Source organism: Zalophus californianus, chromosome 17 (assembly GCF_009762305.2).
Source record: "Zalophus californianus isolate mZalCal1 chromosome 17, mZalCal1.pri.v2, whole genome shotgun sequence".
NCBI classification, from domain to species: Eukaryota; Metazoa; Chordata; class Mammalia; order Carnivora; family Otariidae; genus Zalophus; species Zalophus californianus.
In genome coordinates, this window is record NC_045611.1 from 55,110,877 (window position 1) to 55,128,676 (window position 17,800).

The following is a 17,800-nucleotide window of genomic DNA, read 5'->3' on the forward strand; positions in this document are numbered from 1 at the left end:
CCGGAGGAGATGTTGTTCCTATGAATGTGCTGGACCCCCTGCTTCTATCTTAAGAGGTTGAAAACTCTGGAGATGCTGGCCCAGATCACGAATCCCAACCGAAGACATGAGGGAAGATTAAAAGTACAGCAAGTGGTGATTGTGTGATCTTATTCAGAATCCCTGGTCATATTTCTTTGTGACATTTTTGCTGTTCATTTGTCAGTCCTGGGAGGAGGGAAAGTGGCATTTACCAGCATGTCCAGGATCAAGCAGCTGTTTGTTAGAGAGGTACCGGGGAGCTTTTATTTTAAGCTCTATTATCTTGGAGTTTCTGGGGCCAATTATCATGCTCTGGAAGACATTCAAGAAGCAGTGGTGCCAATGGATACACCACTGGCCATTCTGAACATACAAAAAAAACTTGTATCAAAACTCAACAAGGACATTTTTCAACCCCAGAGCTGTCAGCGAGTGATTCCTTTAAGGACAATGAGCCAGACATTGGCTACAGTGAGGTGGTCGAGAAGGAGGTCATAGGAAAGAATTCAACCATGTTTTTTTTTTTTTTTTAAAGATTTTATTTATTTATTCATGAGAGACAGAGAGAGAGAGAAGCAGAGGGAGAAGCAGGCTCCCAAGGAGCAGGGAGCCTGATGTGGGACTCGATCCCAGGACCCTGGGATCATGACCTGAGCCGAAGGCAGACGCTTAACCATCTGAGCCACCCAGGTGCCTTTAAGGACAATGAGCCAGACATTGGCTACAGTGAGGTGGTCGAGAAGGAGGTCATAGGAAAGAATTCAACCATGTTTTACTTATTTTTTACCATATTCTCTTTTGTTTGACCTTGACCTTGCTATAGGATGTGAAGAATAAGACCATTTGTTGTCATTTTTAAAAAGGATTTTATTTTTTTAAGTGATCTCTACACCCAGTGTGGGTCTCAAACTAATGACCCAGAGATCAAGAGTTGCGTGCTCTTCTGACTGAGCCAGCCAGGCACCCCTCTTTTATTGTCATTTTGATAGGAATTCCCATTTCCCAAATGCCAAGCATTAATGATGTTATCCCCACTGTAGTTTTTGCTGATTATTAACTTTTCTTATGCACTTTGGCATACTTCTGAATTTTTAACTTCACTAATCTAATAGTCTGTTCATAAATAAACATCTCATAAGGATAGCTATACTCATTTTGTTTCTTTCCTAGAGTTTTTGTCGCTATTCTTATTTGTTATTCTATAAGGTTTTTGTAGTAACATCGCTAGTTTGAAAAACTGATGGTATCTATATCAGGATCAAACTAAATTTATAAACTAGCTTAAGGAAAATTGACCTTTTTACAATATTGAGTTTTTCTACCCCAGAACATGTTGTAAATTTACATTCATTTATTTTTACTTTCATATATTTCAGGAATGTTTTATAGTTTTCCTCATATAGGCTTTACACATTTTTGTTATATTTATTCCTGGTTAGTATATTTCATTTTATGTTACTATGTTTTGTAATTGCAGGCTCTCCCATTGTAACTTGTAAATGATTGTTGAAGCCTATGTACGGGGTGCCTGGGTGGCTCAGTCAGTAGATGGTGTGACTCTTGATCTTGGGGTTGTGAGCTCAAGCCCCATGTTGGGTATAGAGGTTACTTAAAAATAAAATAGCAATAACAATATATATACAAAAATAAAATAACAATATATCCTATTAGCTTACTGAATTATTTTTCTTAATAGATTTTCTATCAGTTCTTTGTGTTTCCAGATATATACTTGTATTGTCTGCAAACATAGTTTTACGTCTTTGTTTCTAATTCCTATGCCATTTTAAATTGCCCTGGCTAAACCTCCAACTCAATGATAAATGAATGGAACAATGATAAGTAAATAGAACACACTAGCTTTTTTAGTGTGGTTTCTGGCCTTAGTGGAATATCTCTAGTGTGTTTCCCTGAGAGCAAGATGAACACTTTCTTTTATCAAGTTGGGAAAGATCCATCAATTCCCAATTTTGAGTGTTTTAATTTAATATCCGTACATGTTGAATTCTCCCAAATAATGTTTTTGTAACTACAAGTGAGATTTCTTGATTTCTCTTAATAAATATGATGAACAATATTAATGAATTTTCTAATAGTGAATCATTCTTGAATTCCAGATATAAATTCTACTTGGTCATCATATGTTATTTGTATATTATTTTTCAGGGGTTTTGGCAATATTTATTTTAGATGGTACCATCTGTAGGCTGATGTGAGATCTTTCTGTGGTATTCTTTCTGGTACAAACTTTAGGATGTTTTAGTATCAGAATTTTATTTGACATGTAGAGATAATTTGCACATTTTACTTCTTCTGTAATGTTCTTGAAATGAGTAAGTAGCATTGGCTTATCTGCTACTTAAAAGAATGGAAGAATCTGGGGACACCTGGGTGCCTCAGTCAGTTAAGCATTTGACTCTTGATCTCAGCTCAGGTCTTGATCTTAGGGTTGTGAGTTCAAGCCCTACGTTTGGCTCCATACTGGGCATGGAGCCTACTTAAAAAAAAGGGGGGGGGGAGAATCTGCTTGCTAATCTGATTCTGGTGCTTTTATTTGTGAGGGACTCCTTATAAATGTCTTCCTTCTCTATGGGTATTGGTCTGTTTAGACTCCCTATGTTACTGAAGGCAATTTTGGTAAGAGATATTTTCCTAGAAAGTGTCCATTTTATTTAGGCTTTCTGGTTAATTGTTTTAAGTTGGGGAAACATGGCAAATATTTTTAAATCTCACTTATTGACATCATGTTCTTTCTTTTGCATTGATTGAAAATTTTAAAAATTTATTGTACTTATTAAAAATCTTAAAAATAGAAAATCCTTCTTGGGTCATTTGTAAGATTCTTTCTCTCTGCCCATAAGTTAAATGATGGTGGTACTCAGAGGTCTGAGGATTAACAAAGAATTAGACTGGGGTAAAAGAAGTTCTCAGGGAAGCACAGAATCCCATGAGGCACCTGTGCTTCTCTGGTGGGCTTTCATGGCTCAGACCTCAGCATTTCCTCCTTCCATGTGAGACCCTGTCTGCTTCCAGGAATAATGGAAAAGGAAGAGTCTCTCTCAAACACTTCAGTGGACCTTTGGATATGCTCATTAGAAACTTCTAATAGATCCTGGTAATTGAAAAGTTTTTCAGAACTGTTCCCCAAGTGTGAACTGTCACTGTCACTACAGGTGACATGATGATTACATTTCTTTGGGGAGGTGAGGTCACAGAATCACTAACCCATATCTCAGGGTCTGCCTTCCTCCCGTCCACACATGCTTTGGCTGCTACTTTACACCCGGCTCACAGTCCTGGCAGCAGGAAGGAGTCTGTGAGTATCTCCTAGTTTAGTCCGAGACTAGAGTCTCGAAGGTTAGGAGATGCAGCTGGAATCTGGGTAGGAGCAGGTCTGGGAAAGCAGTCCTGAGGCACAGGCTGGGCTTGTGGAGAGAGACCGCTAAGTCAATGCATGACTGCTGCTAATGTAATTTAACAATATCCTCCTTTAAAGGGGTTCTTGGTGTTTGATCCAAGTGCTTTTGGAGTCTGAATTTTAAGATCCTTCAAGATTGTAACTTCAGAATTAGTCTGCTATTCAGTACAGTGTGCGAGAGTCACAGGGACATTTTCAGGAGCAATACTGTGATTTCTGTAAAGGCATGTACATATGATAACAAATATGATGGAACGAATTAAATTACCTGATTCACAGCAGAAAAAGTGTGACTGGGAATTGCTGAAATTTATTCTTCTGTAACTTGAGTGTGACGAGCTTAGTGGAGACAGTAAATGTGTCTCTACGGAAAATCTCTGTGGCCTATTGTTCTGTGCGACAGTTTTCTTCCCTGAAATTAAGAAAGGTCCCTTAAGAAAAGTTAATTAACATCATAATAGAGGGTTGCAAAGAGCAAAAACTTAAGGACTTTATATTTTAATTTAATTTTAAAATAAGGAATTAATTTAAAAATATAATCTCATCAGAAAAAAAAATTTTAAGGTTCAAATGTTTCTTGCTGTATTTTCTCTGGTTTAAAATCATTTCAGGGGCACCTGGGTGGCTCATTTGGTTGAGCGTCCGACTCCTGACGTTGGCTCAGGTTGTGGTCTCAGGGTCCTGGGATCCAGCCCCGCGACAGGCTCCCTACTCAGAGGGGAGTCTGCTTGTCTCCCTGTCTCTCTGCTCCTCCCCCTGCTCACACTCTCTCCCTCTCTCTGAAATAAGTAAATAAATCTTTTAAAAAGCCATTTCAATATTATTACCAGCTCACTATTCACCTCTCTTGCTTTTCAGTTATTAAATGCTCAAGGTTCCAAGTCTTCAAATTCCATTTTGCATGTTTGTATTGTATTTTAATGGCTTTTCCGAATCAAATATCAGTTTGAGTTTCAGTGTGTTTATTCTAAAATAATAAACATACAGTGATGTGATCTTTATGGGATTAATTTATTTCCTGCCCTGATATGCTTTATCACTATTTATGTTTCATGTCCCATATTTTAGCAGTTTTGTGCAATAATTTCTGTTATGGGTGCCATTGTATTTTTGGTTCAGGCAAAAAATGAAATGAGTTTTTCTGCTGCCATCTTAACATTTGTCTACATTAAATAAATCAAATTGGCTCATATAAAATTACTCAGTGCATCTATAATTTATTAGGGCCTCTGAATCCTCACTCCTTAGTTATATTGGTTATAAAAGAAATACTTAGACAAAAATGGGAAACTATCAAACCAAGTTTATATAGTAAAATAAATTTAAAATATGAGGTGTGTGTGTGCGCGCGCACCCATAGCTAGGTACTTAGCATAGTATAGTATAGTAGTAAAACACTAATGTCGTTGCACCTAGGCTACCCAGGTTCAAATCCTGATTCTACCGCTATCTAGATGAGTCACTTTACTGCCCATGGTTAAATTCTCCTCGCCTATAAAATGAGAGTTATATTAGTTCCTTACTCATAGGGTTGTGAATTTTAAATAAGTTAGAATAGGTAGAGCATTAATAACAGACATTTTAAGTGCTATAAAAAGAAACACAAAATGGGAAATCTCTTAATAAAAGAATATATTTTAGATATTAATTTTCAGGGGGAAGGAAAGGTAAGTGGAGATTTTATTTCCTGTGAAAATGCAGCCCAAAACTCATGTTTTCATGCAGAACCCTCTGCCTGCGAATTTGAATATTGAGTTCTGGAGAATGACAGAATGGCCTCGGTGGATTTGAATATAGGAATGATCTTGCTATTCCAGATAGTCGTTGGAATCCTGGGGAATTTCTCACTCTTACATCATTACACAGCCCTTCACTTCAGGGGATGCAAGCCAAGATCCACAAATTCGATTCTCAGGCACCTGACCGTAGCTAACTCCTTGGTCATTCTCTCTAGAGGAGTCCCAGAGACCATGGCAGCTTTAGGGTTGAAACGTTTCACCAATTATTATGAATGCTACATTCTTTTATATCTTCACAGAGTAGCCAGAGGTGTGTCCATTTGTTCCACCTGCCTCTTGAGTGTCTTCCAGGCTATCATGATCCGCCCTGGGAACTCCAGGTGGGTAGAGCTTAAAGTGAAAGCTCCAAAGTACATTGGCTCCTCCAGTACCCTGTGCTGGGTGCTCCACATGGGGGTAAATATGTTTTTTCCTATTTATATGACCGGTAAATGGAACAACAAAAATATTACAAAGAAAAGAGGTTTGGGATATTGTTCTTCACAGCATCGTGCCAAGATCGCAGACTCAGTGTATGCAGCAGTGACATCTTTCCATGACAGTTTGGGTTTGGGACTCATGACCTTGGCCAGCAGCTCCATGGTTTTCCTCCTTTACAGGCACAAGCGGAGGGTCCAACACATCCGTAGGAACAGTCTCTCCCCCAGACCCTCCCCTGAGTCCAGAGCCACTCAAAACATCCTTGTTTTGGTGGCTACTTTTGTATCATTTTTTGCCCTCTCCTCCATCATTTATGTTTACCTGGCTCTCTTTGATGATTCCAGTTGGTGGCTGATGAACGCCGCTGTACTAATCACTGCATGTTTTACAACCATTAGTCCCTTTGTTCTCATGAGCCATGACCCCAGTATATCCAGGCTCTACTGTGTCTGCTGTGGAAGAAATACATAATTCCCTCATCTCATCGAAGAAATATGAATTGTCCTCCTTTTCAGTTGTGGATGCACTCAGACCTCAAAGCATGTTAAGAACAATTATGAACCAGTTTCATTGCAGAGAGAGGGGTGAGCAAGACAGACTGACAATGGCCTAATATGAAATAGTAAATAACAACAGCACGGTACATGAACTCTTCTGTAATTAACATGTGTGTACTTAGATAGTTGTATTTTTATTAACAGTTACAGTGTAGAAGTTAAGATTCCACAGAACAGTCCTGAAGTAATGTGAAGATACTGGAAATATCTTTGAATGTGTAACTTTCAAATTGAGATATATTAAAATTTCCCAAGATGTACCTGAGCTTGGAACTGTAAAGACAGTCAAATAAGAGGGAATAGCATGTGGGTAGTCTTTCCAGAAACTAGGGATGGGAGCGGTGGTCCTGATTTGTGATGCAAATGGCCTGGGATGAAGCTGGAGGGAAAAATCAGGTTTTACTTATTGCTGGCTCTGGAGGCTGTGTTGCAAATATTGTGCTTTATATCCTAAGAGAAACTGGGGACATTTGAAATATGATAACGCTAATGGAGAAAGATGAGCATATTAAAATATTTTCAGGTCAACATTTGAAGAGTAAACCGCAGGGGACAAAGAGGAACATAGGAAGATGTGTCAGTTGAATTTTACAAAGGGTGCAGGTGGGAGGCAGCCAGTAAACAGATTGGGTGTGTAGGAAACGACTGAATGGACTTTGGGGATGTTTAGAAGGTAGATTGTTCTGTGTTAAATCTTGGTGGCAGTTGGCTATGTTGGCGAAAAAGACATTTCAAGATAGACTTCTGCTTTTCCAACTTGAGGATACAAGAGGTTACAAAGGAGCATTTCACCAAGCTTGGGGCAGTAGATAAGTAGCAATCTGAAGCTGGAAGATGTGAATATATTTTGTTTAACGAGGAGTATTATCCCTTTTGAAATCCCCCTGGAGCAAAACGGACACCTTTGAAAGGAAAAATAAAAGGGTATTAACTCAAACATAGAAATACTTTAGGGCGGGGAGCCTGGGTAGCTCAGTCGTTAAGCCTCTGCCTTTGGCTTGGGTCATGATCCCAGGGTTCTGGGATCAAGCCCCCGAGTCGGGCTCCCTGCTCAGCGGGAAGCCTGCTTCTTCCTCTCCCACTCCCCCTGCTTGTGTTCCCTCTCTCACTGTCTCTCTCTCTCTGTCAAATAAATAAAAATGTTTTTAATTTTTTTATTGTTATGTTAATCACCATACATTACATCATTAGTTTTTGATATACTGTTCCATGATTCATTGCTTGTGCATAACACCCAGTGCTCCACGCAGAACGTGCCCTCTTTAATACCCATCACCAGGCTGGGGCGCCTGGGTGGCTCAGTTGGTTAGGCAACTGCCTTCGGCTCAGGTCATGATCCTGGAGTCCCGGGATCGAGTCCCACATCGGGCTCCCTGCTCAGCAGGGAGTCTGCTTCTCCCTCTGACCCTCCCTCCTCTCATGCTCTCTCTCTCTCATTCTCTCTCTCTTGAATAAATAAATAAAATCTTTAAAAAAAACAAAACAAAATACCCATCACCAGGCTAACCCATCCACCCACCTCCTCCCCTCTAGAACCCTCAGTTTGTTTTTAAGAGTCCATCGTCTCTCATGATTCGTCTCCCCCTCTGATTTACCCCCCTTCATTCTTCCCCTCCTGCTATCTTCTTCTTTTTTTTCCTTAACATGTATTGCATTATTTGTTTCAGAGGTACAGATCTGTGACTCAACAGTCTTGCACAATTCACAGCGCTCGCCATAGCACATACCCTCCCCAATGTCTATCACCCAGCCACCCCATCCCTCCCACCCCACCCCTACTCCAGCAACCCTCAGTTTGTTTCCTGAGATTAAGAATTCCTCCTATCAGTGAGGTCATATGATACATGTCTTTCTCTGATTGACTTATTTCACTCAGCATAACACCCTCCAGTTCCATCCACGTCGTTGCAAATGGCAAGAGCTCATTCCTTTTGACGGCTGCATAATATTCCATTGTGTATATACACCACATCTCCTTTATCCATTCATCTGTCGATGGACATCTCGGCTCTTTCCACAGTTTGGCTATTGTGGGCATTGCTTCTATAAACATTGGGGTGCACATACCCCTTCGGGTCCCTACATTTCTATCTTTGGGGTAAATACCCAGTAGCGCAATTGCTGGATCATATGGTAGCTCTATTTTCAACTGTTTGAGGAACCTCCAACTGTTTTCCAGAGCGGCTGCACCAGCTTGCATTCCCACCAACAGGGTAGGAGGGTTCGCCTTTCTCCACATCCCCACCAACATCTGTCATTTCCTGACTTGTTAATTTTAGCCAATCTGATTGGTGTGAGGTGGTATCTCATTAAGGTTTTGATTTGGATTTCCCTGATGCCGAGCGATGTTGAGCACTTTTTCATGTGTCTGTTGGCCTTTTGGATGTCTTCTTTGGAAAAATGTCTGTTCATGTCTTCTGCCCATTTCTTGATTGGATTATTTGTTCTTTGGGTGTTGAGTTTGATAAGTTCTTTATAGATTTTGGATACTAGCCCTTTATCCGATATGTCATTTGCAAATATTTTCTCCCATTCTGTCGGTTGTCTTTTGGTTTTGTGGACTGTTTCTTTTGCTGTGCAAAAGCTTTTTATCTTGATGAAGTCCCAATAGTTCATTTTTGCCCTTGCTTCCCTTGCCTTTGGCGATGTTTCTAGAAAGAAGTTGCTGCGGCTGAGGTCGAAGAGGTTGTTGCCTGTGTTCTCCTTTAGGATTTTGATGGACTCCTGTCTCACATTTAGGTCTTTCAACCATTTGGAGTCTATTTTTATGTGTGATGTAAGGAAATGGTCCACTTTCATTCTTCTGCCTGTGGCTGTCCAATTATCCCAACACCGTTTGTTGAAGAGACTGTCTTTTTTCCATTGGACATTCTTTCCTGCTTTGTCAAAGATGAGTTGACCATAGAGTTGAGGGTCCATTTGTGGGCTCTCGATTCTATTCCATTGATCTATGTGTCTGTTTTTGTGCCAGTACCATACTGTCTTGATGATGACAGCTTTGTAATACAGCTGGAAGTCCGGAATTGTGATGTCACCAGCTTTGCTTTTCTTTTTCAAGATTCCTCTGGCTATTCGGGGTCTCTTCTGGTTCCATACAAATTTTAGGATTCTTTGTTCCATTTCTTTGAAAAAAATGGATGGTATTTTGATGGGGATTGCACTGAATGTGTAGATCGCTCTAGGTAGCATTGACATCTTCACAATGTTTGTTCTTCCAATCCATGAGCATGGAACGTTTTTCCATTTCTTTGTGTCTTCCTCAATTTCTTTCGTGAGCATTTTATAGTTTTCTGAGTACAGATCCTTTGCCTCTTTGGTTAAATTTATTCCTAGGTATCTTGTGGTTTTGGATGCAATTGTAAATGGGATCGACTCCTTGATTTGTCTCTCTTCTGTCTTGTTGTTGGTGTATAGGAATGCCACTGATTTCTGTGCATTGATTTTATATCCTGCCACTTTACTGAATTCCTGTATGAGTTCTAGCAGTTTTGGGGTGGAGTCTTTTGGGTTTTCCACATACAGTATCATATCATCTGCAAAGAGTGAGAGTTTGACTCCCTCTTTGCCGATTTGGATGCCTTTGATTTCTTTTTGTTGTCTGATTGCTGTGGCTAGGACTTCTAATGCTATGTGGAATAGCAGTGGTGAGAGTGGACATCCCTGCCGCGTTCCTGACCTTAGGGGGAAAGCTCTCAGCTTTTCCCCATTGAGAATGATATTCGCTGTAGGTTTTTCATAGATGGCTTTTATGATCTTGAGGTATGTACCCTCTATCCCTATACTCTGAAGAGTTTTGATCAGGAAACGATGCTGTACTTTGTCAAATGCTTTTTCTGCATCTATTGAGAGGATCATATGATTCTTGTTCTTTCTTTTGTTAATGTATTGTATCACGTTGATTGATTTGCGGATGTTGACCCAGCCTTGCAGCCCAGGGATAAATCCCACTTGGTCGTGGTGAATAATCCTTTTAATGTACTGTTGGATCCTATTGGCTAGTATTTTGGTGAGAATTTTTGCATCCATGTTCATCAGGGATATTGGTCTGTAATTCTCCTTTTTGATGGGGTCTTTGTCTGGCTTTGGGATCAAGGTAATGCTGGCCTCATAAAATGAGTTTGGAAGCTTTCCTTCCTTTCTATTTTTTGGAACAGTTTCAGGAGAATAGGTATTAATTCTTCTTTAAATGTTTGGTAGAATTCCCCTGGGAAGCCATCTGGCCCTAGGCTTTTGTTTGTTGGGAGACTTTTGATGACTGCTTCAATTTCCTTGTGGTTATAGGTCTGTTCAGGTTTTCTATTTCTTCCTGGTTCAGTTTTGGTAGTTTATACATCTCTAGGAATGCATCCATTTCTTCCAGGTTATCTAATTTGCTGGCATAGAGTTGCTCATAATATGTTCTTATAATTGTTTGTATTTCTTTGGTGTTGGTTGTGATCTTTCCTCTTTCATTCATGATTTTGTTGATTTGGGTCATTTCTCTTTTCTTTTGGATAAGTCTGGCCAGGGGTTTATCTATCTTGTTGATTCTTTCAAAGAACCAGCTCCTAGTTTCGCTGATCTGTTCTACTGTTCTTTTAGTTTCTAGTTCATGGATTTCTGCTCTGATCTTTATTATTTCTCTTCTCCTGCTGGGTTTAGGCTTTATTTGCTGTTTTTTTCTCTAGCTCCTTTAGGTGTAGGGTTAGGTTGTGTATTTGAGACCTTTCTTGTTTCTTGAGAAAGGCTTGTATTGCTATACTTGAGAAAGGCTTGTATTGCTATATACTTTCCTCTCAGGACTGCCTTTGCTGTATCCCAAAGATTTTGAACAGTTGTGTTTTCATTTTCATTGGTTTCCATGAATTTTTTTAATTCTTCTTTAATTTCCTGGTTGACCCATTCATTCTTTAGTAGGATGCTCTTTAGCCTCCATGTATTTGAGTTGTTTCTGACTTTCCTCTTGTGATTGAGTTCTAGTTTCAAAGCATTGTGGTCTGAAAATATGCAGGGAATAATCCCAATCTTTTGGTACCGGTTGAGACCTGATTTGTGACCTGGGATGTGATCTATTCTGGGGAATGTTCCATGGGCACTAGAGAAGAATGTGTATTCCATTGCTTTGGGATGGAATGTTCTGAATATGTCTGTGAAGTCCATTTTGTCCAATGTGTCATTTAAAGTCTTTATTTCCTTGTTGATCTTTTGCTTAGATGATCTGTCCATTTCAGTGAGGGGGGTGTTAAAGTCCCCCAGTATTGTATTTTTGTCAATGTATTTCTTTGCTTTTGTTATTAATTGCCTTATATAATTGGCTGCTCCCATGTTAGGGGCATAGATATTTACAATTGTTAGATCTTCTTGTTGGATAGACCCTTTAAGTAGGATATAGTGTCCTTCTTCATCTCTTATTACAGTCTTTGTTTTAAAATCTGATTTGTCTGATAATAAGGATTGCCACCCCAGCTTTCTTTTGGTATCCATTAGTATGGTAAATGGTTTTCCACCCCTTCACTTTCAATGGGGGGGGTGTCTTTGGGTCTAAAATGAGTCTCTTGAAGACAGCATATCGATGGGTCTTGTTTTTTAATCCAATCTGATAGCCCGTGTCTTTTGATTGGGGCATTTAGCCCATTTACATTCAGGGTAATTATTGAAAGATATGAATTTAGTGCCATTGTATTGCCTGTAAGGTGACTGTTACTGTAGATTGTCTGTGTTCCTTTCTGATCTATGCTGCTTTTAGGCTCTCTCTTTGCTTAGAGGACCCCTTTCAATATTTCTCGGAGGGCTGGTTTCGTGTTTGCGAATTCCTTTAGTTTTTATTTGTCCTGGAAGATTTTTATCTCTCCTTCTATTTTCAATGACAGCCTAGCTGGATATAGTATTCTTGGCTCCATATTTTTCTCGTTTAGTGCTCTGAAGATATCATGCCAGTCCTTTCTGGCCTGCCAGGTCTCTGTGGATGGGTCTGTTGCCAATCTAATGTTTCTACCATTATAGGTTACATATCTCTTCTCCCAAGCTGCTTTCAGGATTTTCTCTTTGTCTCTGAGAATTGTAAGTTTTACTATTAGATATCGGGGTGTTGACCTATTTTTATTGATTTTGAGAGGGGTTCTCTGTGCCTCCTGGATTTTGATGCCTGTTTCCTTCCCCACATTAGGGAAGTTCTCTGCTATAATTTGCTCCAATATACCTTCTGCCCCTCTCTCTCTTTCTTCTTCTTCTGGGATCCCAATTATTCTAGTGTTGTTTCATCTTATCGTATCACTTATCTCTCGATTTCTGCCCTCATGATCCAATAGTTGTTTATCTCTCTTTTTCTCAGCTTCTTTATTTTCCATCATTTGGTCTTCTATATCGCTGATTCTCTCTTCTGCGTCATTTATCCTAGCAGTTAGTGCCCCCATTTTTGATTGCACCTCATTAATAGCCTTTTTGATTTCAACTTGGTTAGATTTTAGTTCTTTTATTTCTCCAGAAAGGGTTTCTCTAATAACTTCCATGCTTTTTTCAAGCCCAGCTAGTATCTTTAAAATCATGATTCTGAACTCTAGGTCCGAAGTTGCACTAATGTCCGTATTGAGTAGGTCCCTGGCAGACGGTACTACCTCTTGTTCTTTTTGTTAAGGTGATTTTTTTCGTCTTGTCATTTTGTCCAGAGGAGAATAGATGAATGAGAGAACAAAATGCTAACAGGTTAACAACGTCCCGAGAAAATATACTCTAAACAAATCAGAAAAGACCTGAAACCAGGGGAAAAGAAAGGGAAAGAAAGAAAACAGAGAGGAAAAAAAGAAAAAGATAAAAACAAACAAAGACAGAAGAAAACAAAAAAAAAAAACAGAATATGATCAAATATGATCAGGCTGGTACATAGATCAGTGCCACACACTAGATTTTGGGCGTATTTTGGTCTCTTAGAAGAAAGTGCCTCCTAAAATTTTAAAGAAAGAAAGACATATATGTACAAAATAAGGGTTGATACGATGAAGGGATGGAATATGACTGTAAAAATGAAAATTATAAAAAATTTTTAAAAAGGAATTGATCAGAAGGTGTTTGAAAAAATAAAGAGGATTAAAAAAAAAAGGAAAGAAAGAAAAAAAAGGGGAGAGAATGTGATCAGGCAGGAGACTGGAAAAAAGCCATACACTAGAGATTTAGGGTATATTTTGATATGTTAGAAGAAACTGTATCTCAAAATGTTTTAAAGAGAGAACAACTTATATATATATATGCCAAAAATAAAGGTAACTACTATGAAGGGATAGAATATGACTCTAAAAATGAAAAAAAATGTTTTTTTAAAAAAAGGGATTGATAAGATGTTGGTTGGGAAAGGGAAAAAGAAAAATTCAAAGAAAAAAAACAGTTAAAAGAATTAACTTTGAAAGACTAATGAATCATGGAAAAAAGCCATGAATTCTATGTGCAGTATTCCCCTAGCGCTGGAGTTCTCCCGTTCTCCTTGATCAGTAAACTTGGTCTTGGCTTGCTGGCTGTTCGTGCTGATCTTCTGGGGGAGGGGCCTGTTGCCGTGGTTCCCAAATGTCTTTGCCGGAGGCGAAATTGCCCCGCCCTTGCCAGGTCCAGGCTAAGCAATCTGCTCAGGTTTGCTCTCCGGAGCTTTTGTTCCCTGCAAGCTCTCGGTACAGCTTTGGAGGACGAGAGTGAAAATGGTGGCCTCCCAATCTCCACTCGGAGGAGCTGAGAACTCGGGGCCCCGTTCCTCAGTGCGCCCCCAGAGAAAAGCAGTCACTCCCGTGTCCCCGGTCTCCGGCCGCACTCCGTGCTCACCCGGCCTGTGACCGAGCGTTTCTATCTCTGGCACCCGACCCCGGGTGGAGTCTCCAAACCCAGCAGATCCCTGCGGTGAGCTCCCGCGCCGCTCCTCCCGGGGGAGGAAGGGGAGTCTCCCCGGATCTGCCGCTTGTGGGGTCCCTGCTGGAGGAGCAGTAGCCCGACTGGGCCGCGGATCACAGTTTATGGCCACCCCGAGCTGAGAGCCCGCGCCTCGGCTCCGTCTCTGCAGCCGGCTTCCCCACTCCGATCCCTGGGAGCTCTGGCGCACTCAGGCACCCCCGGTCTTTCTGTGACCCCGAGGGTCCTGAGACCACACTGTCCCGCGAGGGTTCAACCCCCCGCTTAGCCATTGAAGTGATGTCCCTCAGCGGAGCCGACTTCTAGAAGGTCCGATTTTGTGCTCCGAGGCTCTAGCACTTGCCAGAAGCGGCCATCGGAGGCCCCCTCCCCCGCCGTCTATCCTCCCGAATATTGCCTCGGATTCACTTCTCCGCACGTCTACCTTCCAGAAAGTGGTCGCTTTTCTGTTCAGAGAATTGTTGCTATTCTTTTCTTCGATCTCCTGTTGAGTTAGTAGATGTTCAGAATGGTTTGATCCCTATCCAGCTGAATTCCTAGGACCAGACAAAATCCAGGTCTCCTACTCCTCCGCCATCTTGCTCTGCCCATCCCAAAAATCTTTTTTTAAAAAAAGGAAAGAAATACTTTAGGGGCACCTGGCTGGCTCAGGGGGTAGAGCGTGTGACTCTTAATCTCGGGATCGTGAGTTCAAGCCCCACATTGGGTGTAGAGATTACTTAAAAATAAAATCTTTTGGGGCTCCTGGGTGGCTCAGATGGTTAAGGGTCTGCCTTCAGCTCAGGTCATGATCCCAGGGTCCTGGGATCGAGTCCCGCATCGGGCTCCCTGCTCAGTGCAGAGCCTGCTTCTCCCTCTCCCTCTGCCATTTCCTCTGCTTGTGCTCTCTGGCTCTATCTCTCTGTCAAATAAATAAATAAAATCTTTTAAAAAAATAAAATCTTTTAAAAAAGAAATATTTTAATATAATTCTGTTATTAAATCATAAACATTTGCAATTTTTTAAGGTAAACATTTTATTTTGGAATAACTTTAGATTTGCCGGAAGTTTGTAAAGATAACACTGAGTTCCAAAATATCTCTCACCCAGTACGCCAAATGTTACCATCTTAACTTTACCATGGTTCAATTGTCAAAACTAAGGAACCAACATTGGTATGTTACTATTGCCTAAACTCCAGACTTTAGTTACATTTCAGTTGTTTTAACACTGTCATTTTTCTCTATCAGGATCCAATCCAGGACATCACATTATATGTAGTCATCTGTCTTCCCCAGTCTCTTCTGCTCTGTGACATTTTCTCAGACTTTTCTTGTTTATCATGACAGATTTGAGGAGTACTGGTCCCATACATTTTAGAATGCCTCTAAAGTTGAATTTGTCTGAAGTGTTTCTCATGGATAGACTGGGTTTATGGGTTTTTGAGAAGAATATCACATCTCATCACAGCATCTGGCCTGAGAGGTTCATGCAGTTAACAGAAGTTATCTTGGATGATGTTAATCTTGATCAGTTAGTAAAGGTAGTATTTACCAGGCTTCTCTACTGTAAAATTACTCTGCATGCCTTTCCATACTCTATTCTTTGGGAGACTCTAAGCACAGCCCACAGTCAAGTGTGGAGTGGGGGGAGGGAGGGAGGGTGCTTGAGGGTGGGGGTGGGGTGTTGAGTTAAGCACCACCTCCTGGAGGGCAAAGTAGCCCCATGTATTATTTGCCATTCTTCTGTGTGGAAGCTGTGTCACTTTTCCCTTGTTTATTTGTTTCTTCAACTCATTTATACGTATTTTATACTTTGTGCTATAATTCAATGCTATGTAATTTATTTTGTTGCCTAAATTTCTCCAGCTTTGGTCATTGGGAGCCATGGTATAATAAAATATATATATGTATACACATGTACATCTGGTCTTTGTCTCAGGTTCCTGGCTCAGAGCTCCAAAAAGCTTTGAGATTTTCTGAGTGGTAGGAGTGTCTGTATTATATTAAGGAGGCAACTGTGGGCAGGGGCTCCCCACATAGCTTCAGAACAGGGGACTGAAGACCTCTGAAAGACCAACTACATGATTGGATTGGAACACTCAGCTGCCCAACCTCTGGGGAGGGGAAGGAGGCTGACTGGAGATTGAGTTCAGTCATACAGTCAGTGATTTAACCAACCATGCTTAGGTAATGAGACCTTAATTTAAAAATCTGGAGAAGCTCCAGGGAGCTTCTTGGTGGGGAACAGAAGCTACTATGTGGGCAACCCTCCCAGATCTTGCTCTACGGATGCCTTCATTTGGCTCTTTATTGCTGTCCTTTATAATAAAATGATGTCAAATGACAAAACTAAAACCATTTAGTAACGAGTTTGCTATCTTTTATTCAAGGGAAGACAACCCTTGATCTGGGAGAGGACAGAGCCTCACAAGGGTGGAGCGCTCTTCCTGAGGGATTTGGGGTGAGAGTGAGTTTTAGAAGAGGCAGTGCTGAAACGGGCATGACTGACCAGAAAGTCAGGGATTTCCTTATAGAGCCAGCAGGCACTGTTTTCCATGGTAAGGTCAGCTAGCTGAAGCTGAGTTGGAGGATTGTCATTGGTGTATGTTAGGTTTCCTTGCAGCATGTTTGACGTAAGTAAGAGCAGTCTGACTTAGGTTTAGATTTGTGATGCGGGTCGGGCTACTGGGGTGGCCTCTGTTTTAGGGGTCCCGATATACAAAATAACTTTATCGAGGATCATCATATGTACAGTACTTGCCCGAGTTCTGTGAGTCTTCCCAGCAAATATCCAGCCAGAGGGGATTGTGAGAAGCCTTAAATTTGTAGCTGGCTGGCAGATGCCCGGTTTAGGAATGCCTGCCTTGTGACTGGGAGCAGTCTCGGGAAGGACCTTGCCCTTAACTTGTGTGGTCTGTACTAAGCAAAGAATGTCAGATTATGTGGAATTGCAGGACACCCACTTGGTATCAGAGAATTGTTGACAGGGTGCAGTGCGGGAGTCCTTTCAGGTTTCGCTACTGTGTCCCTTTGCTATGTCCCCAGTTTTTTTTCTTTTCCCCCAAGATTTTATTTATTTGAGAGAGAGTAAGAGTGTGCGCATGAGCGCATGAGCAGGGGAGGGGCAGAGAGAGAAGCAGGCTCCCCGCTGAGCGGGGAGCCCAGTGCGGGGCTCATCCCAGGACCCTGAGATCATGACCTGAGCAGAAGGCAGAGGCTTAATCACTTAACCAACTGACCACCCAGGCGGCCCCCAGTTCTTTGTTTTTTGAGCACTTCTTTACTCTTACATTTTGTCACTGCAAGATGCTCCAGGCTCATCTTGTATTTTCCCTGCTCCTGCCATAGAGTCAGCTGTATCTCCAAGGAGCCTTTGATTAGAGAACAGTGTTAGATACAAGATGTGGGTGCTGGGTGTTCTCCTTTCTCCTGGCATTTCATTGCTTTTAGGCCCTCTGAGTAGACCGACCTATGAAATCTCTTTACATCTATAGTTCTCTTTATCTACCCATCTACTTGTGTCCCTACCGCTAAATGTGTGTTCATATGTCCCTGACTCTGATCCAGGACTTCAGGGTTCACTTTAGCCTTCCCCCCTTGCTTTTCTGTACCTATCTGCATCCATCCAGTATTATGGCACGACATGCCTTTGAAGAGTTTTGCATCCTCCACACTCCCATGCTCTCTGCACACCACCTCTGTCCGCCTCCCTGCTCTGTCAACACACCTGCAGCTTG

At 41.2% G+C, this 17,800-nt stretch overlaps 1 protein-coding gene across 1 annotated transcript; it reads left to right on the forward strand.

Annotated features, from left to right (window-relative positions):
• Positions 1 to 5,211: 5,211 nt before the first annotated feature.
• LOC113936210 (vomeronasal type-1 receptor 2) lies at positions 5,212 to 6,129 on the forward strand. The gene has a single exon (XM_027619274.1). The coding sequence runs from the start codon at positions 5,212 to 5,214 to the stop codon at positions 6,127 to 6,129; it is 918 nt and encodes a 305-aa protein (XP_027475075.1).
• The last annotated feature ends 11,671 nt before the right edge of the window (positions 6,130 to 17,800 follow it).